This window comes from Epinephelus moara, chromosome 12 (assembly GCF_006386435.1).
Source record: "Epinephelus moara isolate mb chromosome 12, YSFRI_EMoa_1.0, whole genome shotgun sequence".
NCBI lineage: Eukaryota > Metazoa > Chordata > Actinopteri > Perciformes > Serranidae > Epinephelus > Epinephelus moara.
The window spans coordinates 806,892-832,701 of NC_065517.1; the positions used below are offsets into that span (position 1 = coordinate 806,892).

At 42.0% G+C, this 25,810-nt stretch overlaps 1 protein-coding gene across 1 annotated transcript in view; it reads left to right on the forward strand.

Moving 5' to 3' along the window:
• tnfrsf21 (tumor necrosis factor receptor superfamily, member 21) overlaps positions 1-25,810 on the forward strand; it is a 278,261-nt gene that overhangs the window by 183,190 nt on the left and 69,261 nt on the right. The window contains exon 4 of the mRNA XM_050058857.1: positions 6,026-6,291. Within this exon, the coding sequence (XP_049914814.1) occupies positions 6,026-6,291 (266 nt within the window). The remainder of the gene's footprint in view (positions 1-6,025; positions 6,292-25,810) is intronic.

Sequence of the window (25,810 nt, forward strand, 5' to 3'; positions counted from 1 at the left end):
CATTGTATTTGCTTGTTTATTTCTATTGACCTGTTCAGCACTTTGGTCAACCTTGGTTGTTTTAAATGTGCTTTATAAATAAAGTTTGAGTTGAGTTGAGTTGAGTTAGCGTCAACTAGCTAATGCTAAGGGTTAGCTAGCAATTAGTACTGGAGAAACGACATAAACAAAGACGTTTCAGTCAGACAACAACTACATGTAAACAAACAGCACGTGGAAACATTGTTTGCATTGTATGTTATCATATTCCTGGCCAACACCATAGAGCATGCATTTGTTTTCTTTACTGCATACGGTTACCGAGTCATTCGCCTGCGGTTACAGCTAGCTTAACTTACCTGCTGTTGACGGGACGCTCCAGCGTTTCAGCTCTGACAGCCCTCAGTGAAAGCATTGTCACCTCCAACACGTCCACCTCCCGGCACAGGATGCTGAATGTGTGCACCATGGTGATGCAGGTGTGGTCACGCAGAAGATGATCCAGACCAACCTCCTGACAGCAGACGGACTCTGGCACAGTGGGCATCGGCGTACAAAAACCACACTGACACCAAGTAGCTAATGTTGCCGACACGCCCTTGACCCCAAATCACCGGCTCCATGACTTCTTCCACCACTGCTCGGTTCCCACGCCTTATTGGCTCGTATGTGTATGCAAGGACTTGTCACAGACTCAACAGGCCTTTCCAGTTCATCTTCTTCCATTTTCAGAAAGTGTGGCGCTCAAGCCGGTTCAGAAACGCTTCACTGTCTTCACTGGCAAACGGAACCAACCAATCCCGTTACGTAGGCAATGCACTAGCTAGATAGCTAGGTAGAAATTACGAAAATCAATTTCTCATATCTGTGGTTTTAACAACTTTTTAAAATCAAATTTTAGGCAAGGTGTTTTTTAAATATATTTTCGCACTACCAGTGCCACAACATGCACGTTTCATTTCCACTTTAAGTTTAGGTTTAGAGTTGATTTATAGAGTACAGTCAAAAATGGCTGCAACTCCCCCCTACTAAATGACTTGGAGGAGTGGATTCATTCAGACTAACATAATACTGTATATTCATCGTGACACAGCCAGGTTTCACAGAAGAGGTTTTAATTTTTATTAGGTTTTTATATTCAACTCCTCTTTGTTTAACTTTGTTTTAAATAATTTAGGTGGTCGGGGGACAGACACCGTTTGTATAACACTATGCACTAGAAGCTCAGAGGAGCATTTAAGACTGCGACTCTGATTCCTGGTCTCAACTCTGGGTTGTCAGGGTTTTGAATTAGTAATAAACTTGGCCAGGTTTCTGGAGATGAGAGCAGCTCCATCCAAAGTGGGATGAATGCTGTCTCCCCTAATCGGTCCAGACTTTCCCCAGAAAGTTTGCCAATTATTTATGAAGCCCACATCGGACAGCCAACGATTGAATGATGACATCTCATCTCATCACAAAAATCTCATCAGTTGTTACTGTCAAGAGCTGGCTTTATTGACGATCATTTACATAGTCCACATTACTCCACTTACTTTTGCTGAAGCAAGAGATTTAATTACTTTAATTAACACAATTGGAGTTAAATTTAAGTTACAGTTTTTACAGTGTTGAAAAAAAAAATGCCAGAAGAATAACGTGTACTTTAGCAGTTTAGTTCCCTTTTGTTCCAATTCAGTATCTGACCAATTGTCTCCCCTGTTGTTCCAGACATATGATGTTGAGTTATGGCCAGAAAGTGTTTTTTGCAGAACATTATGATGTCCTATTTTATCCTATTAGACATTTGTGTGAAATGTTGTCATTAAAAGCGTAACAATTCTTAAGTTATGGCCAAAACCATGTTTTGTGAGGTCACAGTGACCTTGACCTTTTACCTTTGACCATCAAAATCTAATGAGTTCATTGCTGAGTCCCAGTGGACATTTTGCCAAATTTGAAGAAATTCCCTGAATCGCTATTGTTATTGCTAGTGCAGAGGCATCAAAAGGAGCCACTACAGACTGTATCAGTCATTCAAAAGGACTCTGTGTTGCCTCCTGTTGTTGTGTCAGAGCATGATTTAGCCCATCCATTTGTACTGATTCACCTGCTTCATTTAATGTTATTTATTACTGATAGCACCAAACTCACACGCATAACCAACCCTGCTGCCAAGATAATTGGTCTCCTGACAGCAACCAACCACCAACCTGCAGTCCACAGCCGCGCCGGCGCATCAAAATCACGTGACCGATTTGAGACGACGTAGCAGCAACACACGCCCTGCATTCCAATACCCATACCATACTATTTAGTATGCCAGAAAAAGAATTAGTGTGTCCCAATACATAGTATGTCAGATGCAGTATGCCAAAAGTACCAGGATGTTCTACTACATCTGGTCATATTTCGCAGTATGCATGTCAGCATGCTTCTTTGGCCATTCTGACCCACAATCCTTTGCGCAGCGAAAGTTACGTCACACTGACTGAGCTGCGTGTACATCCAACGCCCACACTTCCTTTCATACATGGTTCATTTAATTTGAGATACTAAGACACTACATATTAGGACTGCAATGATCTGATTATATACTGTCACATATCATACAGTTTTGCAAGAACACAGTTACAACATTCAACTTTATTGTGATTATAGTATAATCAATGTTAGGGTTCAACTATGACTACAGTATAGAAGATTCTACCAGTATAGGCAGTGGTGTAAGTGTGGTATAAATAATGAATGAATATGACTAAATATGAATACACTATGGACCAGGTATGAGCAGCATAGACTAGTAAATATATAAATAGTAAAAGTCAAATACATATTAAGTAATGTAGTAAGAATGTGCAAGTATGTTACACTACAAATAAAAGTAATGTGAATGTAAGGCTGCTTCACGTGCAGACAGAATATAGTGCCAGCAGCTGCATAGCTGTAAATATATTTAACAATAAACATCTGCCAGCAACAGAGAGCTATGTGTGAAGGGGGTTAATATGCCTACTGGTGACTAGTTCAATAGACAGGTTACTAATAATAGGCTTGGGACTGTTTACGTGAACACGTCAGTTTATTAGAAACAACATACATTACGACATAACAGCAACAGAGCTCACCGGCACCTCCGACGGTATGCACGACTCTGGCAAGCTCGACGAGAGGAGATTTGCTGCATCTCCGAAGTACAACAAAACAAAATATTCAAATGTGGTGCGAAAGTGAGCAAGAGGTTCGGAGTTCAGGGAGCGATGTGATGGCGGATGTAGTGTGTCCCAATAGTATGCATACTAAAAGTATATAGTAGAAGTATGCGATTTGGAACGCAGGGACGGCCTCGCTGAGTCCCCGTTTCATTTTGTGTGGAAAGTGCAAACTTCAAACCTTGTACCACTTTTTAAATCGTCTTGATAGGCCATATAAAACCGGACTTATGATAAATAATAAACGCCATGATTTTCCTGAATATTGTTGTCACGTTTGATCCAGGTTTGGTGCAGGAAGAAACAGTAAAAACGGGCCGTTCGGCCTGACGAAAGTGCTGAAGGCAGCAACAACAGCAAAAAAAACAAAAACGACACCCCCTTTCCTATTGGTTGGAAAATGCACCACGTCAACCAATCACAAAATTGTATGGCAACACACATCATTTGTTGCTGGGGGAGAGGGGAAAGTTGTGGGAGTGACGGCAACGAGAGAGACAGCGATTGCGATCATAGATAGAGTTGGGATTTGTGACATTTAGCGTGTTTGGAGTGTATAGTTAGTGTGCGGTGTAGTGTGTTTTGGAAGAGGAGAGAGGAAAATGAGCCTCCGACGACCGCACTGAGCAGTACTCGGAGGTCAGCACAGAGGAGCGGACGGTGTGGCAGGGCACGCCCACCAGGTCCGGATCTCCGCTGCTCCAGGTGGACAACAGGAGGTGTTGTCCACCTGTTATGTCCTCCTCCTGTAGTGTGTTGTGGTGGACAGGAACTGTTTTTCAGAGTGGCACAAATAATTTGTGTAGCATCTGATTGTTTTGTAAATAGTTGTTCAAAAAAGGCATTGCTTGCATTTTAATGTAAATAGTTATATATAACGTTGTTGTTTGCTAAATTAGGACATATGTTTTTGAAGTTTACAATTTATATTTCTATTCTAAGTTACAGAAATGGTTCGTTAGACATGTTTGTGGTTTTCACAGTAAAAAATCAACCTTTTTCCTACTCAGATTTTATGTTTTTTGTGTGATTTTAGGTCCAGTGTGTTAATACAGTATGTCAAAATGAAAAAAATAACTGTAAAGTCACACAGGTGAGGTTGTGCTGAAAAGAATGATACCAAACAAGGCAAGGTAAACAGTTTTTTAAGGTGAAATTTAAAGGTAAAATGAAAAGTGGTCAAAAACAGCCAATTATCCCCTAGACCAATAAGGCCAGTGCAAACATTGCAACTTAAGTAGGTCAGGACATTACACATTCACTCAATCACCTCCTCACCCTGCTGTCTTCTGTGTGCAGGTACAGAGCACTGAGGTGCAGATGAGTTTGCTTTGGAAAAATCTGAGAAAGATATGTGTTTCCCTCTGCAATTTTTCATAAACTATCATGACTGATGAGTCCTGATGCCCATGTTTCAGTATTTCTGCAGTAATACTGAGCTGATATGAGCACCAGAAAAATTACAAGTGTCAACAGGTCCAGTCTTTGTTTTGACCGCTCCTGTACTGAAAGCATTGTACTGGTTCCATAAGGAAACCCTTGTGAGTTCACGTGACCTGTGTTTACAAGCCCTGTTTTTCCTCGAAAGACAGTAGTGTGAACTTGAATCAACCAAATGATAAAGTGTAACAAAAAAGGAACAATGCTAATGAACACTTGTAATAAATCATACTGTAAATGCTTGGAACAGTAAGCACTCCTAGGTGTAAATTCAGTTTTAGGGTGGATTGTTGCAGGAGAAAATAAATTTTCTCACACACTCTACTTTCCACTGTGATCGATCAGAACAAGATCCAACCTGAAGTGTTTGGTGTTTTTGAGAATCAGATCTGTACAAATGACAAATCCTCTGTGGTCCAGTGAATCCCAGCATATCTATGGTTTGTAAAAACCTACAATGAAGACATTTTTTCTGCCAATTGGATTGGATTGTAAACACATTAATTTGTGAAGGGGTTTTCCAACACTCCTTCCATGTGCCACTGTGAAGGTGGACAACCAGTCCACATGCTAATATGCTGATGTTAAGCAGGTATATATTCAATATATTTTCCATCAATTGGAAGATTGGTGATTCGATCCCCAGCTCCTCCAGCCTACATGTCGAAATATCCTTGAGCAAGATACTGAACCCCGTGACTCAAGTGATGTCCCAATGTTTTCTCAGTCTTAATCAAGCTCCATCAGAGCCACAGAAAACATTTACAACTGTTCTCACAGGTGCAGAGTTGTAAAATATTCCCCTTTTAAAACAAACATGTTAACGTGGCTAGCTTGGCTTGAAAACAGGCTGGTGCCTTGTGATTGGAAGATGAGGGACACTTCTTCCAATTTTGGCCTGCAACTGACAGTTGAAGTTGTTTAAAAGTATACTTTTCAAACAGTGAAAAAAAGACAACAGATTGCAGGACAACTTCTAATGACAGCTTTAGCTTGACAACTGACTAATTGATTGACGTCTCATCTGTTGGTTGGTCTGTGTATTAGGAAACCAGCTATCATTAGATGACCTACTAGTTGCAAAAGCTGAAACAGTATAATTCCAGACACTCTCATACACACCATATAGAAGTTAAGCGTATTTGACAGAAAAAGAAAAATAACATATTGTGGGGTGCATAGCATGAGGACACCATTAGTTGGAAATGAGGCCATCACTTGCTGCTGCATCCTTTTAGTTAGCGCAGCTTACAGCCACTAGCCTATATTCTTTAATTAAGAGCAAATCCAGCAACCATCTGAGTCTCATTTTTTTTTCTTTTTTATATTTAGTAGTGATCAAGCAAATCATCACCAACCCCCATCTTTTAGCTTGAAGCATGAGTTCTCTAACTTCTCTTTCTTTCTTTGCTCAGGGGTGGATATCCTAAAGCTGGTGGCAGCCCAGGTGGGTATCCACTGGATAGACATCTATCAGTCGCTGGCCAACGCCACAGAGAGGGAGGTGGCCGCCTTCTCCAACGGTTACTCGTCAGATCATGAGCGGGCATATGCCGCGCTGCAGCACTGGACCATTCGGGACAGCGATGCCAACCTGGCCAAGCTGATCAATGGCCTGCACCGCCAGCGCCGCACTGACGTGGTGGAGAAGATTCGCTGTGTGATGGAGGACAACCCACAGGTAGGCTGGATGTATGGACATTTACCTTCTGTTTTGCCCCATCTGAGGGTTATCCAGAAGTGTAGCAGAAAAACAGGTTTGACCTTTTCTGTGTTCACATCTTCTCTATTGTCAGCTCTATCAACATCATTGGCACAAGCACTAGTGCACACTGTTCTCTCTGAAATCTAATCTGTGGAGAAAGCTGTCTGGTGTGTCCCACTGGAGCCAGTCTCTTTGGTTATGCTGCATTCCTCACATTAAAGCAACAGTTCGCTTTGGGAGAATGATCTGATGTTGAAGCAGTAATTACACTCACAGTTGCAGCCTCTTTTTGCATACTGCAGAGGTTTGAAAAAGGCTTTTTGGGAGGAATGAGTTAGTGAGGGAGTAAGTGGTGTGACTTTATGTCTCAAATACTACAAGGCAGAACAATGAGACATTTCTACCTGTTTGTTTTGTTTTTGGTCTGTCAATTGAGATATGTTTGTTAGCACACAAGTAGCACTCTGATGTAAAATCCTCTATCGCAATGTGTGTCATTTTTTTAAAACATTGTTTATCAAGATTCAAATTTTTTTATGCCTCTATGCTGGCAATAGTTGTTGCCAAAAGCATTATGTTTTCCTGTCTATCTATCTGTTCCATTCTCGTAAACAGGATATTTCAGGAGCACCTTAAGGGTATTTCTTCAGATTTGGTAAAAATGTCCACTTGGACTCAACGATGAACTGATTAGATATTGGTGGTCAAAGGTCAAAGTCACTGTGACCTGATGTCCATCTCATTCTCGTGAACACAATATCTCAAGACACAAATTTAATACTTTAATACTTCTTTCTGTCAGACCTACCTACACCCATTGGCATGATGTGCATGTGGCAGGATGATTGTTATTGTGTACAAAAACTTCACATGTCCTTCCTCAGTCATGGGCTGTCTGCTATCAGCCTCAAACTGTAATCTCCTCAGAACACACACACACACACACACACACACACAAACAAACAAACAAACAGAAAGCCATAAACACAGAGGACTCACAGAATCCTTCAGCACCATTTACTTTCCCCTTTCTTATTCTCATCTAACTTTCCAGTGACTTGAATCAAATGAATGCCCTTGACTGCACTCTCTGAGGTCAGTGCTGCACAATTACAGACTTGTTCTGGTGTTTAATACACACCAGTAGTGTCAGTGTCTCAGCTCTTTAGTCATCTGTCTGTAATTTGGCCTTTCATCACATCTTAATAATGAGCACATCGTCACTGGCAATATTTTCTGTCTGTCTCACTGGACTGATGGTGGATGAGATAGCAGATAATGAAACTGGTGAGGAGGAGGCATAATGATTATTGGGTGTGTTAAAGGCAGTGTTGGGCAGTAACGCGTTATTAGTAACGCGTTACAGTAACGCCCTTAGTTCTGGCAGTAAATAATACTCTAACGCGTTAGTTTTTAAATTCAGTAACTCAGTTACCATTACCAATGGTGTGTTACTCCGTTATTTTTGGCCAGGTTTTAAAACGACGTGCAGCATGCAGTATTCCATCGCAAACTGAAGTTCCCTTTCACTAAAACATTTTAGCCCTAAACAATAAAAGATAGTCAAGTCCATAGTTAGAGAAACACGTCTCTCACCATCTCTGAAGTCACTGTCGACCTGCTGGCCTCACCACAGTGATGTAATGTTACATAAAGCGGTAGCGCTTCTGTAGATTTTTAGTCCCAGTAACGTTATATCCAGTGACATGATATCCATTCTTCCCGAGGAAGCTTTTGTTGTGGACAGACAATGTCTGCGGTGGGCGACAGACTCGACATCGTCATGTAACTTTTCAAATGTTCCCTTTAGCTCATTTTCCATATTTGTATCAGTAGGACTAAAAAGTTACTTTTTTCTACTTTTCTGATGAAGATATTCAGGGAACAGTTCGTTCTTCGATCTTAGAGCCCACACACAGTCTCTGGATTCAGGGGCCAGGGATTGGACTGGGCCGAAGGAGAATGTGAGTCATCAGACCTGAACAGTTTGGTCCACTAGCAGACAGAGGTGACAGAGAGAGTTTTACTGGTGGTGTGGTCGAGAAAGTGAGGGGTCTGGAACCAGAGGAGCAGTCCAGCCAGGCAGCAGAGCTAACCAGGGATGAGCAGCAGGGAAGTCAGGACCAGGTGGAGAGGTCAAGACCAGGTCAGAAGACAGGAGAGACAAAAGAGCCAGGAGGTAAGTAGGATGAAGACTCCTCATTGTAGGTCCCAAGAGGAGGAATGAGTGGAGGCTTCTGACTGGAGACCCCGACCCTGAGGTGGACCCGGATGGTTGATCGGGGTGCTGCTGGTGGAAATCTTCGATGAGCTGGGGGTCCAGGATATGGCAAGCTGGGACCCAGGACCTTTCCTCCAGACTGTACCCCTCCCAGTTCACCAGGTAATGGAGGCCCCTCCTATGGCAACAGGACCTGAGCAGACAGCGGACAGTGTAGGTAGGAACCCCATGAATGAGGCAAGGAGGTGGCGGAGCAGCAGCAGGCACCAGAGGACTCTCCTAGGCTGGCTTGACCCTGGAGGCGTGGAACGTGGAATGAATCCGCATATACCATGGAAGCTTTAAGAGGAGGAGTGGGTCCACTGCAGAACGTTTATCTTCCAGGGCAGCTCTGACCTTCTCCTCTATTTCCCAGGTGATGGTAGCGACCAGACACGGAGCAGGGAGAATGGTGTCAGAGTCTTGGAACTGGTCCCCCCCTCCCAGGAACTGTCAGGACAGGGTTCTGGGCTTCACATTGCAGGACCCAGGGGATAGGAGAGGGTGAAGTTGAAGCAGGTGAAAAACAGGGAACAGTGGGCTTGGTGGGACTTGAATCTTTTAGCAGAACGAATATATTAAAGGTTCTTGTGGTTAGTCCATATTAAAAACGGGGTTCCCTCCAGCCAGTGCCGCTACTCCTCCAACTTCATCTTCACTGCCAGCAACTCCCAGTTCCCGATGTCGTAGTTCTGTTCAGCAGGGCACAGGCACATGAGAGAAGAAAGCGCAGGGGTGAAACTTGGAGTTGATGGCCGAGCACTGAGAAAGCACAGCCCCCACTCCAACGTCAGAGGTGTCTACCTCCACCATCGCCTTGCATCACGATGTAACCCAGGAAGGAGACAGAGGGGGTGTGGAACTTGTACTTCTCGGCCTTGATGAACACAGAGTTCTCAAGGAGATGCTGGAGGACAGTCTGGACGGGGTGGACATGCTCCTCTTAGGACTTGGAGAAGATGTTGTCCAGGTAGAAGAACGCAAAGAGGTTGAGCATGTCTCGGAGCACGTTGTTAACTAGAGCCTGAAAGATGGAGGGAGCACTGGTCAGGCCGAAGGGCATCACCAGGTACTGGTAGTGACCAGTCAGGGTGTTAAAAGCCATCCTCCGTTCATCTCCCTCACGGATGTGGACCACGTGGTAGACGTTGCGCAGGTGGACCTTGGTGAAAATGGTGGTCCCTTGAAGCAGCTAGCAGGAGGCGGAGATGGGTGACAGGGGTATGTTCTTTATGGTGATATCCTTGAGCCCTCGGTAGTCAATGCAGGGCCTCAACGTCTTGTTCTTCTCTTCCACAAAAAAGAACCCTGCCCCTGCTAGTGACGAAGAAGGACAGATGATGCCTGTGGCCAGAGAGTCATTAATGTAGTCCTCCATCACCTTTCTCTCTGAAGTACAGGTGCCCTTTGGAAGGTGTGGTGTCGGGCTGCAGATCTATGGCACAGCCGTAGGGGTGATGAGGAGGCAGGGAAGTGGCCTTGGCCTTGCTGAAGACCTCTGAGGTTGTGGTACTCAGGGGGTACCCCAGCCAGGTCTGGGGTGCCGACAGAGGCTGTAGTAGACTGAGGCAGGGGTGCTTGCTCCAGGCAGACCTGGTGGCAGGATTTCTTACTGCCACCAGGAATTCCCTGACCCGTAATTCCCCCTATATCATCTTCTAAAATCTGATGGAAAACCTTTTGAGAAGAGTGGAGGCTCTTAGAGCAGCAGATTACTGCCCATTCTTTTGGAATGACACTCTAAACTGTTACAGTAGATATGGATGTTATGGATGAAAGTTCAGGTTTCCACCCACCATGTACTGTGTGTGTTCTGGGTAGTCAGCCCACTGGATATGAGATCGGTGATCAGGAATGGTGGCAAATCCTCGTGATAGCGGCACCAAAAAGGTTTACTCTCTTGGCAACCTAAAGTTCATCTGGTAGCTAAAACAAAATTGTTACTTTTTCAGCTAGCAAAAAATGCCATTAGCACCACTCCAAATCCATGCCCAAGAGTCTGTGGATGGGACTCAGTGGTCGCTGACTGACAGCATTTGGCAATGGACAATGACAGCTAGGTTCATTAGGGTTGGACAATATATCGATATTATGTTGATATTGTGATATGAGGCTATATATAGTCTCAGATTTTTGATAATGTAAGTGTTGTCTTTCCTGGTTTTAAAGGCTGCATTACAGTAAAGTGATGTCATTGTCTGAACTTACCAGTTCTAGCTGTTCAATTACTTGTGCCTAGATTCCACTGTAACATGCCCATTTATTCAATTACAAGGTGTCACCATGAAATGGCGCTTCCCTCACAGAAACACAAAAACTAACAAAGGTTTACAGGTGCTTGTACTTTACCTACAGTAGTAGTATTTCCATTCTATTATTAATCTACTCCGCTGTCTCAGATGCAAGTATTACACTTTTATTGCACTACTTTTATCTTAAAGATTTTGTTTGGCCTATTAGTTACAGTACTTTTGTACAATAATATAAATTTGTTGCTAGGTTATATTATTACAGGTTACAATAAGCCACCCAGCAGTATTTAAGTTATAAAGTTATTAAAATGACCACCTTTATCTGCTGCAGCATTAGTGTTATAAACACATTAGTTATTAAGGAAAACCTAAAATGTTGTTACAATTGGCCCAAGTCGCCCCTATCTGAAAATATTGAGTTAGTCTCTCAGAATAATGAGAAACGTTCTGAAAGTAACTTAGTGCCTAAAAATAATTACTTAAATCATTTTGAAGAAGTTGCTCATTAAGAGACTTAAATTTTAAAATAACATTAAAGGGGATAGAAATAGGATTCATACTTCCCGGTCAGTAGGTGTCGCACTCACACTCGCCCGCTCTGGCTCCACTCTTCAATTCTACAGGTTGCCACATAACCAAATCAAAAATACTGACATATTTTGGGCCCGTAAAAATTTCTAAAACAATTTCTCTACTGTAATGATTTTTTTCAGGAAAATGTAGACTTTAATTCTACACCTTTCTAGATGTTCTGTGGATGTATTATTTTGGAAAAAACATTCATTTTGATGAAACAGCTTTACATATGAACTTTAACATTAAATAAGAGACAAAATCATTTTTTAGTTTATAATGTGAAGAATTGTAAAATGTCACTTTTATGTGGTAGTTCAGACATCGACAGTGACGATGTGTTGTTGAATGTTTGCATCAAATGTTTGTATAGCCCATTTAGTGTGGTGATGTGAGTGACTTGGAAACCTATTCAGGTGGAAACACTCACCCATTCAGAGGGAATGAAAAGGTTCATGGTAATGCTAATTATGTGTTTGAGCTCTCTCACCTTCCAAGATAAACAGGAACACATTATGTCGCGTAAGTGAAAGTACTCCACTCCTTTTCATTTAAACTCTGCAGGCTACGTGCAGCCTGACCATCGTTGCAGCTGCATGTGAGGATGAAATTCATTTCTGCACATGGTTACAATTCTCCTCTGCTCTCTGTAGCCCTTTTTAGATAGGAATTGTGCAAATTTGCAGGAAAGCCCAATCAGTCCTGTTTCGGCATTGGCAGTATAAAAACAAAATAGGGGAGTGCAGCAAAATGCCGCCTACCTACTTTTGTTTATACAGAATGCGCCTTTTTCGCGGCAATGGGGGGCGTGAGCAAGTAACACAACTTGTAGCTCGGCGTGTGACGTAACCAGTGACGTGGGAGAAAAGCCGCAGCTAGTCAGTCCTTCGGCAATTCTCTCGTAAGTCGGCCCGTTCCTCGCCATTCCTGTCATCTGCTGCTTAATCGCCTCTTCGTTTGCAAGGGCAAGGAGGGCGCGCAATTCCTTGTCTCCCCAGTTGCTGATCTTTACAGTGTCTGTCAGGTTTGCGTTTCCCTCTTGTTACTCGCTGTCCTTCTATCAGCTGTTTCCTGTTTATCCACCGCCAGTGGCTTGCACGTGCGGCGTCATCAACAGCTCCTCCCACAAATCTTCAACAGCCCCTCCCATTGCGGAAGGCCACCTCGGTCTGTTTAAACTAAAAGGTTTCTGCCAATATGACTACCGTACGAGGTGAAAAATTGGGCACCTCGGATCAATTCGCCAATCCAGCTCTGTGTGTCTAAACGCTCGCAGCTTGCTGGCAAAATGGCCCAACATTCGCGGAAAATCTGGCAGTGTAAAAGGGGCTTGTATCGTGCACGGCGGAGTTGTGTTGGCAACCATGCACCGCTCCACACCGACGCGCCTCTGCCACCCTACAGTCACAGATGTGTTGCAGCATGACACGATCCATCAGACACATGAACGCGCTCAAATGGTCATCAATATTACAGCATGCATGTGCATTTGGGCCAGCTACTTCAGTCAAGATGTTCTGTGACTGCGCTCTCCCACTGCGTAATCCCGGCTGTGTACGCTTCCATACAGTCCCAACTTTTCCAGTTGCATGGCCCTCACACAGATGTGGTTGATCTGACACTCCAAAGAAAGAAAGAATTTCCTCAGATTTGTCCACTTAAAGGTCAACTTCACTGTGACATCATTGTGTTCTTCAAACACAGTTTTCTGGCCATTATTTAACCTCATAATGTAGAAACAGAAGAGGAGACATTTGGTCAGATACTGAATTGGTGACACTAATCTTGGGTCTCCACCTTGATACTGTGCTGATTTTATATATCTTCTGTGCTCCATAGATAGATGGATGGTTTAATAGATAGATGGATGGATGGATGGATGGATGGATGGATGATAGATAGATAGATAGATAGATAGATAGATAGATAGATAGATAGATAGATAGATAACTTTATTGTCCACCTCAGTGGAAATTTGTCTTTGGCTTCTCTCAAAAATCATACAGACGTGGTACAGACAGACACACAATACAATATACCATTTAAAAACGTACAGTAATAATAATTTGACCATTGTCTCCTGTCATGACTACATATGAGTCTGGACAGACATGAATGTAAACTGTAACCATAACTTGACTGGTTCGCAGAGGCATTTAACTGTGGTAATTTTCATATTTGTCTATACCAAGATACAACAATACTAAATTACTTAACCTCGAGCCATAATGACACTATTCTTGTTGCACTGTTGTACATTTGTTCGAGTGTTAGCATGCTAACATTTGATAATAGGCAGTAAACACAAAATATCTGCAAGGATGACGGGAATGTCGTTAGTTTTGTTTGTACTTGGCTATTCTGGAGTGATCCAAAATTCAGTCCTGATGATGGCACTTGATGAAAAAAGGGGATCATCACTGTCAGTAGGATTCATCCTCTGGGGACAATGACTGTCTGCACTAAATGTAATGGCATTCCATCCAATAGCTACTTGTTGAGACACTGACTGACAGAGCCACACTGCGAGAATGGCTAAAAACATGGAGGACGAAGGAAAGACAACTGTGAAATAAAAGGTTGAATGTAGTTGATTTGTTTGGGGAAAAACAGTAGCAATAAATTTGTTATTGTATTAAACACAAGCTCACTCAGTGTATTTCTTCCATGAGATCGTGGATTACTATCTGACTGTTTGAGGCCTATCTGGGGAGGGTTTTGGGATAGTTTTTAACCTCTTGGGTTCCAATTCGAAAATCTGGTAGGTAAGGCAAAAAGGGAAATCACAACACTAAGTAATGCTTTTAAAGACATCTAAATACAGTGTAGTCTTTAAGAAATGGTGTCTGGTTTTCAATGATTGCATTATTCACAGGAGACAGACAAAGACAGGCAGACAGACACTCATGATAACCCTTTCTCCTCTTTGCTTTCACATGTTGTCTGCGCAGGGAATACACAAAAACTACAACATACGATAGTCATTATCCCTTCCTGCCACAATGATGCACAATCAAGTGCAATTTCTTCCATGATTGGGTGTTTATGACTCAGGTCCCATTGGACCCCTTTTAGTTCCTTCCATAAACAGCCACATAAGATACAATGAAACCACATCCATTACTTTCTGGAGCAATTCAGAGAGGTTGTCTGAATGTGTTTGTAAATGTATTTGACTTTAAGCGTGCTTTAATGCAGCCTGGGAGGAGGCTTATCCGTTGAAGATATACTTTAAATGTCAGATAATTTACGGGTAAAGGCTGAACATCCCATCACATCATAGTGTGTCTAACATTGGGGTTTATGTGCTCTGCACAGTTGGGCCAATTTCCTATTTAAGCTGCATATTAGTTAATAGTTTATGTGTGTAGAGTAATTACAGCTGAGTGAGATTCTTTGCTGTAACATTTTCAAACTATTTAATCAAAATATTTCCCATGTGTGTGTCTGTCCCCTGTGCCCTTCATACTGGAGCAATTTGCCAACTCTGCCACTGAGACTAGCTGACTCAGTCTGTATGTGTGTGTGTTGGGCTGAGAGGAGCAGTCAGCAACTCTCTCTCTCTCTGCTAGGGCAGTGCTGACACTACTGCCTAAAAAAGGGGATTTAAGTGACCTGAAAAACTGGCGGCCAGTTGCACTGCTTTGTGTGGACTCTAAAGTCTTTTCTGGCCAATCTGCTAAAGGGACACTCAGAGACAATTATACAAAATAGCCAGGCCTACTGTGTACCCGGTTGCTCAATTTATGACAACCTGCACCTTTTACGTGACATGATGGACTTGGCAAAACTCTCAAGTTTGAACTTTGGACTTCTTAGTTTAGATCAGGAGAAGGCCTTTGTTAAGCCTTACATGCTTTTGGGTTTGGGGAGTGTTTCATTGCTGGGGTGAAGATGCTGTATGCCAGGGCCTCTTGTCTGGTTAACGTAGTGGGGGGGCCAGTGTTTCCCACAGGACAGGAATCTATTTGTGGTGGTGTGTTCCGGGGGGGGGGAGGGGTATTAAAAATATTTTTCAATACTCATCTGTGTGAAAGAGTGAACATCCAACGTCAGAGTTAATTACTAACGAGCAGAACCTTACGGCCTGTTTGTCATCNCACGACAGGCGGTGGTTGTCGTGCCGCTCCCGTTGCTGGTGCAGCCGCTGTAATTGATTAACGGGGGCGAGCTGCTACGGGACTCGCGCTGCAGTTAACACTACTAACAGCGTGAGTTAATGTCTCTGCACATGTTGAGCTTCCAGCTATGTTAATACAGACACAGGCTAATATAACATGATGAGTTAGAGTTGTTCGGACCACTTTTGGACTTGTTTGCTCACATATTTCTACTGAGAGGTCTTTGGATCCGTTCTGCTACTACGTCTGCTTCTTCTTCTTCTTCTTCTGGCGGACCAGGTGCATTAACTGCGTCTTTACGATGCATACCACCACCTATTGCACCGGAATTGTAACGACAAGCTACATTCACAGACAGTGAGTCCCATTATAATGTGTTTATGAGCGAGGTCGAACAGGTAGCGCCAAAAGCATAAAAATCTATATGTGGCGGAGATAATTTATTCGTGGCGCACCGCCACAGATAAATGAATGTATGGGAAACACTATGTAGACCAGTGTCCTTAAAGAGGGGGATTAGGCAGGGCTGTCCACTGTCAGTCCAGCTGTACACAATTGCAAGTGAGCCTCTGCTAGCTTTGCTCCATAGGAGGGTTCAGGGTGGAGTGGGGCTATAGTTAGGTTTTAAGGACCCTATTGTAGTCTCAGCCTATGCAGATGATGTGTCAGTGCTGGTTAGGAGTGAGCAGGACCTTCAGGCTGTGGTGGGGACATTGCGGATCTATCAGAGAGCCTCATTAGCAAAGGTGAACTGGGGTAAGACTGGGGCTTGGAGGGAGTCACGGGTCCCACAGCTACCAGGGGGTCTTGAGTGGAGCAGGGAGGGACTGAAGGTGTTAGGAGTGTACCTGGGCTCGGAGAACTGGGTCAGTAAAAACTGTGAGTTCCATCGACCATAGCCATGAGGTTGGCAAAGTGGAAGTGAATCCCAGGTCTCATACAGAAGTCGGACACTAATTATTAACAACCTAGTGGCATCTTCTCTGTGGCACAAGTTGGCAGTTCTCAGCCCAACTGCTGGCCTACTGGAGAAGCTTTAGAGAACACTGGTGGATTCAAGGACTAATGGACTTGCAAAGTAGGGTGGCGGCTTTTAGGCTCCAAATAGCCCTGAGGCTGCTGTACAGACATCGGTTGGGGAGATCCAGCACGGGCACTGTTATGAAAGGCCAGCAGTTTTGGACTGGACTGGCAGCTTTTCCTGTTGAGCCGGGGTTCTGTGAACATCATGAGACTGTTGCCTTTCTATGGCGCAGTTCTAAAGAACTGGTGGATATTCCAGCACACTCGAGAGGAGGTTGTGGGGCCTGGACCCTGGGTGTGGGAGGAGCCCATCTTCCACAACCCCCTGATCCCCTCGGGCAGCACCTATTCTGGGACCCTGCAGAGCTGTTTTGTGAGGGCTGACATGGTGACACTGGGCCACCTGAGACGAGTAGACGGCTTGGACTGGAAGACACCTCACCAGCTGTCAGAGGAGTTGAGTGTGAAGTCTCTGAGACTTTTGGAGGGGCTCAGAGGGCAGGTGCTGGTTTCCCTGTCTGTGTTGGCCTTGAGCTCCTTCAATCAATCAATCAATCAGTCAATCAATCAATCAATCAATCAATCAATCAATCAATCAATCAATCAGACGTTATTTATATAGCACTTTTCATACATTATAATGTAGCACAAAGTGCTTTACACAATAAAAGCAAGCAAAACAAAACAAACGAAACCCAACGCCACCCACACACACCCGCACACCCGCACACACACCCACACACACACACACACACACACACACACACACACACACACACACACACACACACACCTTCTCTCACACATAACATATGTATACGCACTGGAAGGCAGGCAACTGAAGCGCTATCTTACTGTCAGCAATTTGCAGTGAGGAAACACCAGAGACTGGATAAAACCAAATAAATAAAAGGAGCTAAAAATAAGTAATTAAATAGATAAATAAATTAATAATAATAACAATAATTAAAAGATGACTTAATAAAAATAGTTCAAAGCAAAGTTAAAAAGTTAGCATTAATATGAGAACATAAAATAAACAACTAAAATGATACAATAAAAAGGCTATGTTGAAAAGCCACTAGGTGGTGCACTGGTGCTGTTCTGACTGGCTACAGGAGCCAGTTCAAACCAGTTCGCCAGCAGAACGGGAGAGAAGACTACAGGTGTTTTTGAGAGTTTTCAGTCGGTTTTTTGGTGTTCCAGGTTCTAGTTTTTCAGTTTAAGAGGGATGTGTGCGTCCATATGTCCTGTAAGTAGACTTCAGTTTGATATTAATATTATTATTTGTGAACTGCAGTTACTTTGTTAAGTTACTTTGCTAAGTAATAAGCAGTGTGTTAATGTAGGACGCTGTTAAGTTGCTATTGGTCATTAGCCTACCATTTTGTTGTATGAAGGTTACAGTAGTGTGGGTTTTCACTCTGTTTGTTCTGTGTACATCCTAGAAACCACACACACAACCACAACTAGAAGCCCTGTAAGAACCAACCAAGTAGAAAATAAAGAACTCTCTCTGCAACCCACGGCTTGGTTATTGAGACCCACCAGAGCCCTGATCGGACTCTCCACAGTGATTCGTGCTCTCCAACCACCCTACATCTTAAATCTATTTTTCAGGCTAAGTAAACTAAAAGACTAAATTAAAATATATAATTAAGAGGAAATGATATAATAAAAACTATAAATAAAATTTAATCAAATGGCTAAAAAAGTGAGTCTTAAGTTTGCTTTTAAAAATGTCCACACTAGCAGCTGCTCTCATGTCTTCAGGAAGGCTGTTCCACAGGCGTGGAGCATAATAATAAAAAGCTGCTTCGCCGTGAGTTTTTGTTCTAACTTTAGGAATTAATAAAAGACCTCTATCTGAAGACCTGAGAATTCTGGATGGCTCATAAGTTAAACACAAATCTGATAAATAAGATGGACTAAGACCATTAAGAGCTTTAAAAACCAATAAAAGAATCTTAAAATCAATCCTGAAGCACACAGGTAACCAGTGCAGAGACTTTAAAATCGGTGTAATGTAAGCTCTCATTCTGGAGTAGTTGTAATGGTGCAATATTTAGGAAGACCAGAAAGAAGAACATTACAATAATCAATCCTAAAGGTAATAAAAGCATGAATTAGTGTATCTGTGTTGGCTTTAGAAAGAAATGGACGCACTTTGGCATTGTTTTTGAGATGATAAAAACCGTTCTTGGTGATATGTCTGATGTGGTGTTCAAAGGTTAAGTTTGAGTTGAAGACCACACCTAGATTCTTAACAATATCAGATGGTTTTAATTCTAGTGCTTCTAGTTTAAAATTCAATTTTTCCCTCAGTGCTTCAGGACCGATAACCAGTACTTCTGTTTTGTCCTGGTTGAGCTGCAAGAAGTTTTCTGCCATCCATGACTTAATGTCTAAAATACAATTAAAAAGGGCATCAATTGGCCCTGTGTCATCAGGAGACACAGCAATGTAAAGCTGTGTATCATCCGCATAATTGTGGAAATTTATACCGTGTCTCCTGATGACGTCACCGAGTGACAGCATGTAGAGATTAAAAAGAAGTGGACCTAAAATTGAGCCTTGGGGGGACACCACAATTCAGTTCATAGCTCATAGATGAACATTCATTAAAACTTACAAAAAATTCTCTGTTGCTAAGATAGGAGTGAACCCAATTAAAAACAGTACCAGATAAACCAATCAAGCTGTGAAGTTGATTTAAAAGTATTCCATGATCAACAGTATCAAAAGCTGCACTTAAGTCTAATAAAACCAGGACTGCAAGTTTTCTCATGTCCAGTGTACATCTATGAAGACAGAGTAGTTGTGCGCACATCCAATCCTGCTTTAGGTCAGGTGCTGGATAATGGGGGTCCATGCAGAAAGAAGAAGAAAATCTGCACACTGAATTAGAGCTCCCAGTAAGTTTTTAATGACTAAAAAAGCAACGTTTTGACCCAAACGGTCTTCCTCAGGCAACTTCAACTTCTTTTGAAGTTGCCTGAGGAAGACCGTTTGGGTCGAAACGTACATCTAAGGTCATTTACAACCTTAACAAGTGCAGTCTCAGTACTGTGTTTAGCTCTAAAACCAGACTGGTATTTCTCATGGATACTTTTGGAAATGGTAAAATCATTCAACTGATTAAAAACAAGCTACTCTAAAATCTTACTTAAAAATGGCAGATTGGATACTGGTCTGTAATTATTGGGGTCCATAACATCCAAAAGTAAAGAATAGGACACACACATCCCCGAAGCCCACTGGGTTGGGTGCTGGATCACAAAGTATCAAAAGAAAAAATGAAAAATGAAAAAAGAAAAAAGCGATCAGCACACCAAAAGAGCTCCCGTATGCAATTTTTTATTTTGCGTGATGTTTCGAGCGTAATGCTCTTTCAGACTGCTAATTATTTACAAAGAAGTCGCCATCTTAAATACCCATAATGCAAGGATTACACCACGTGGTACATCTCCAATAGGAGGACAATTTTGCCATATAAAATAAAATATAATATCATATAATATAATATATATATATATATATATATATATATACATAATGTTTAGTAGCATATGCGATCATGTATAGAGAAATATATATATATATTGTGTGAAACAATATGTTCAGGATTTTATATGCATATAGAAAAATTGCATACGGGAGCTCTTTTGGTGTGCGGATCGCTTTTTTCTTCTTTGTCCATAACATCCAAACCATTCCTCTTCAGAAGGGGCTTAACCAATGCGGTCTTAAAAGCAGTTGGAAAAACACCCATCTGAAGGGAATAATTTACAATGGTCAATAAATCGTCATCTAAAAAGCCATAAACTGATATAAAAAAGGAGGTAGGAACGGGATCTAAAAAGCAAGTTGATGGTTTTAGTTGAGAAACAACTTCACCAAGCATTTTAGCATCAACCAGGACAAAACTTTGCAGTGTTTGCAGAGTCAAGTCAAGGTTCTGGGCTGTGTTTGCTGACTTGTAACTAGATTTGACCTGATATTGTCAATTTTATTTTTGAAATGGGCTGCAAATTCCCCACACCTCTCACTCGACGATACATTATTTAAATTATTAAAAACAGGATTTATGAGACGGTCAGTGGTTGAGAATAATATCTTAGGGTTATTCTGGTTGTCACTGATCAGGTTTTAAAAGTATGACTGTCTTGCATGTTTAATTGCCTTGTTATAGGTGATGAGCTGTTCACGGAAAATTTGGTAGTGGATGGTTAGGTTAGTTTTTCTCCATTTCCGTTCTTCTATGCGGCATTTCCTCTTTAGCTGTTTTATTGTCTCTTTTTTCCAGGGAGGGGTTGGATTTGATTTAATCTTTTTTAATTTTAGTGGGGCAACAGAATCCAGTGTTGATTTAAGTTTGCTGTTAAAACTGTCAACAATAAAATCACAGGAAGAAGGTAAAATGTGGGAAGGAGTGTCACATAAAAGATGAATAAAACTTGCAGTCACTTCAGGAGTAAGATAGCGCTTCCTCACCGTTCTTTCTGAGATGTTTTCCTGATAAAAAAAACCATTGACAGTAAAAAAAACAAAAACAAAAATGATCAGAAATGCCTACATCCACAACTGAAGAAATATTGGCATTAAGACCATACGTTATAATTAAATCTAAAATGTGACCTCTGTTGTGTGTGGGTTGAGTTACATATTGGTTAAAATTCATACAATTTAGCATATTTAAAAATTCTGAAGCAAGTGAGTCTGATTGATTATGTATGTGTAAATTAAAATCTCCTAAAATGATAACTCTGTTAAAATTGGTGTGGATGACTGAGAGCAGCTCAGAGAAATCGGATATAAAAGTTGAACATCTTTTGGGTGGCCTGTACACAGTCAAAAATTGGAGGACTGTTAAAAACAAGGCAGTGATGTTCAAAAGATGTGTATTCCTCAAATGTTATATTTTTAAAACTAAATGCTGCTGAGATGATGGTTGCTGTACCTCCTCCTTCTTCTCCTACCAGTCCGGGATGAAAATGAAAATTTATAGTTCATTGGTGAGGCTTCCAGGAGTGTAGCTGGTCCATCTGTGCTAAGCCATGTCTCTGTTAAAAACATGCAGTCAATATTGTTATCTAAAATCAGGTCATTAATAATAAATGTCTGGAAATTTCACAAAATCACCAACTCTTCTCTCTCTCCATCCAATTTCACCCCCATATGGAATAATCCAGACTTCTTGAGCAACAAAAAAACACTCAACTTTCACACATGGGCAGAAAAGGGCATCACACATCTAAAACATATTTTTCATACTAACACCCTGGTATCATTTCCCCACTTGGTCCAGGAGTACGGCATCAGGAGTAAACAATTTTTGGAATATTTACAACTCAAATCATCTGTTCAATCAAAAATCAATATTAGAACCACCAGTCTATGCCTTCCCCCCGTAATCTCAGAATTAATAAATATCCCCTCCCCAAAAAAACTTCTCTCCAAAATATATAAGATAATATCACAATCTGACAAAACCATATCTCTACGTTCAATAAAATGGGAACAAGACCTCTCCATTACTCCTGATGCCGACTTCTGGACCCAAATCTGTAAAAAATATTTATTTCATGACTAAAAATGTTAACCTACAACTCATACAGTATAAGATACTCCATAGAACTCACTACACTGGGCAAAAATTGTATAAAATGGGATTCACATCAGAAATATGCTCACACTGCACACAAAACTGTCCTGACACTTACATTCACGCCACCTGGCACTGCACACCCATCAAACACTTTTGGAAAGAAGTCACTGAGTCACTATCCCGCTTCATGGGCTGCCGCATCCCATTATCTCCCTCACTCTGCCTTCTAGGAGACTTATCAACATTCAACCTAGATGGAACAAACCATAGACTTCTCCTTGTGGCCCTAACTATCGCCAAGAAAACTATCCTCATGAACTGGAAATCACGGAACACCATACATCTGGCTCACTGGAAAAACTTACTCACTGACTACATCTCCCTGGAATATGCATCCTCCCCTCTCATTAACACAACAGAACCTTAGTCCTTCTGGTCAGCTTTCATTCATTTCTTAACATCCTGAATACCATCTGACTTATTTTTCTTGTCTGTCAGCCAATCACCCATAACATTATCAATATCCTCACGTGTACATGTTGTGATGTCCTGAGAGGCTGAGAACTCTTGGCCCTCTCAGGACATCACAACACACTCGCACACACACATACATACATACACACATAGATCCTACCACATGCACACGCACACATGTACATACACATTTACGCACACAAAAAAGGGGAAGAAAGAGACAGAAAACATATATGTATATATATTATTATCTTTTTGATTTATTGATTTATTATCATCATTATTATTATCATTATTATTATTATTATTGTCGTCGTCGTCACTACTATTATTATTATATAACTATTACATAGGCTCTGCCTTGGGTCCATGGTAGGCTGGGGTGGGCTGGGCCCTGCCTGCTGTTGAGTGATCTTGGTGGACGCGGGGGGGCGGTGAACCTGTGTGGGCCGGGCCTGTATTTCCGGCCCCCTCTTGGCCTCCCCTCCGCCCTGGTTTCTACCCTGGGCTGGGTCCATGTTGCACGCCTCGCTTTTTTAATACATCATACACCAGCTCAGGAAAGGAACAAAACAAAACATAAACCAAAACCAAAACCACAACCAAACCAAAGCAAACAAACAAAAATAAGAATAGGGCAAGTGGGGCATGCATGCGATGACTGGCGGTAGGGCGGGCCCCGCATTGCAATGCCCACTTTGTTTTTAATGCACCACATGTCTAGTCACAGACCAACACATCTATATGTATATATTTATATTTAGGGCAAGTGGGGTGTGCGGAGGAGGGGAGATTGGTGGGTGTTTACAGGCTGGTGCCGCATGGTGCAGCCTGCTCCCCCTGCGTCCCGTAGCAGACATGGGCGGGGGTCGGCCTGCTCTGTGGCTGTGTGGGGATCCGAGGCAGATCCTTCGCTTCTCTTCCTCCCTTTATTTTTATTTATCCCTCCTTTATTTATTTATTACTATCATTATGACGATGATGATGATGGCGCTGATGATGATGATGATGATTATTATTATGTGTGTGTGTGTATGTGTGTGTATATATACTTTTATTATTATAATTATTATTATAATTATTATTATTATTTTATTTTATGTATTCATTTTGTTTATTTTTTTTATTTTTTTTCTATTTGCTTATTTTATTTATTTGTTTATTTTCTATTTTCGTCTCCCCCCTTCAGTGCCTATGATGATAATGTTGTTGTTGATTATTACTACGTCTTATTATTATTATTACTATCATTACTATTATTGTTATGTATGTCGTTGCTACCATTTATATCTGCTGTTCATTAGTTAAAATACACGTACGCACCCACGCACTCACACACCCACGCACCCATGCACGCACAGTCACTAATTGTTTCGTCATGTCGTATGTCTTTTTATGTATGTATGTAGCCTTATTTTACGTGTCCTTACATGTATCTTGTATTGTTTCACAATTAAAAAAAAAAATAAATAAAATAATAATAATAATAATAAATGTCTAGTTTAAAAGCGACCTGACATTTAAAAGGGCCATGTTCAGAGTTCTGTTTTGAGGTGGATGAGTTGTTGGTTGGTGTAACTGTACCGGTGTGAGGTGATGAAAATGAACTTGAGAGGTCCTTCTGCAGATTTGTCTGGTGGTGATAATAACTGGGATTGACAAGGCAGGGCTTGAAGTGTCCATGTGTTGACTGCAGGGGGTGCTGGTTGGTAACACGGGGCATGATGGTGACAGAGAGGAAATATCAGTGATATGTGTTGTTGTTGTGTCCAGGTGTATAAGAGGGATGGGCTGTCATGCATGTGTGGAAACAGTGTTGAAGATGTTTGCAGTGAGTGCATGGGTGTCCTTGTCTACTGGGGTGAATTCCATCTCTGTTAAAAAATGGTGCACCTGCTAAAACGTCCGATGCCTCGGCGGTAGGTGGGAAGCACTCCAGAGATAAAAACAGATTTATTACAGTCCTTAAGAAGGTTAAAAAGACTGATAAAATCACATTTTAAAATCTCACTCTCACAGTCAGCCATGTTGTTTGTCCCAACATGGACAACTATGTTCTTTGCATGTGGGTGTTTACTCAGTCAGGCAAGGGGGGAGGAGCCTCCACCTTTTCCAGCGCTGAAATTAATGGAGAGCTCAGAGGGTTGGCAGGAGTGTGTTTGCTGAATGTCATCGTGTATCATCTCTGCTATCTGTACTCTCAGCTGTCTGTGGGAAGATGGGCCTGGGGTTCTCTACGGGGCTCTATATATTAGGGCCCAGGTATTCTGTGAGGACCAACAAAAAAGGGTTCTTGTTAAAGCCACAGTGTGTAGGAATTTCTCCCATCTAACGTTGAAATCATATATTGCATTCAAACGGATAGCGCCTAGCGCCTCACTTTTTCAAACGCATATTGCAACTATGGTAAACCATGTCATCTGATACTTCATGGAGTATTCATTCAGGCTCCTACACAGATACATGCGACGCGAGTTGACACAATCCCTCCTCACCATGCTGGCTGTGTTTACAACGTAGGACTCTTGGGGCGGGTGTAAATCGAAACAAACAATCACGTCTTGTCTTTTGACAACTGACAAGTGGCTCAGCCTCACACACCTCATCCCTCTCCTCGCATCACTGCGCTGCTGAAAGCGGTTGTTTGATGCACAGTGCTGTAATTAGTGCTTGCTGGACATGTTTTTAATAAAGGAGGTCTAAAAGTCAAAAGTCTCTCTCTCTCTCTCTTTTTCTCCCTCATACATTCTCACACACACACACACACACACACACGTGCGGCAGCCTGGGAGCTTTTTGGGATAGTAGTACTGCACTGTACTACTGAGCATTTAAGGCTTCCAGCATAAGGAGAGCAGATTCCATGTGGTTTGAGAGGCTGTCAGACAGAGTAGCAAACATCCACAAAGTGCTCTACCTGGGTGGCTTTTCATCACGTTTGCCACTTATGGTGTAATCTAGTGTATGGCAATGACCACAGTGTGTATCACAGCCATGTCAGAAACATCATGTTAAAAAAAAAAACTACCTACCTCTGCCCTAATACAACAGAGGTGTCAGTATTGACACTGACAAAAAATTGCTTGATTCAGTGTCATTCCATGATGTCTAAATTGGTCATTTTGGGTTGATGGCTGATCAGCTATAGTGGCTACAGTAAGGTTTGCTCAGTTGTAGTTTCTAG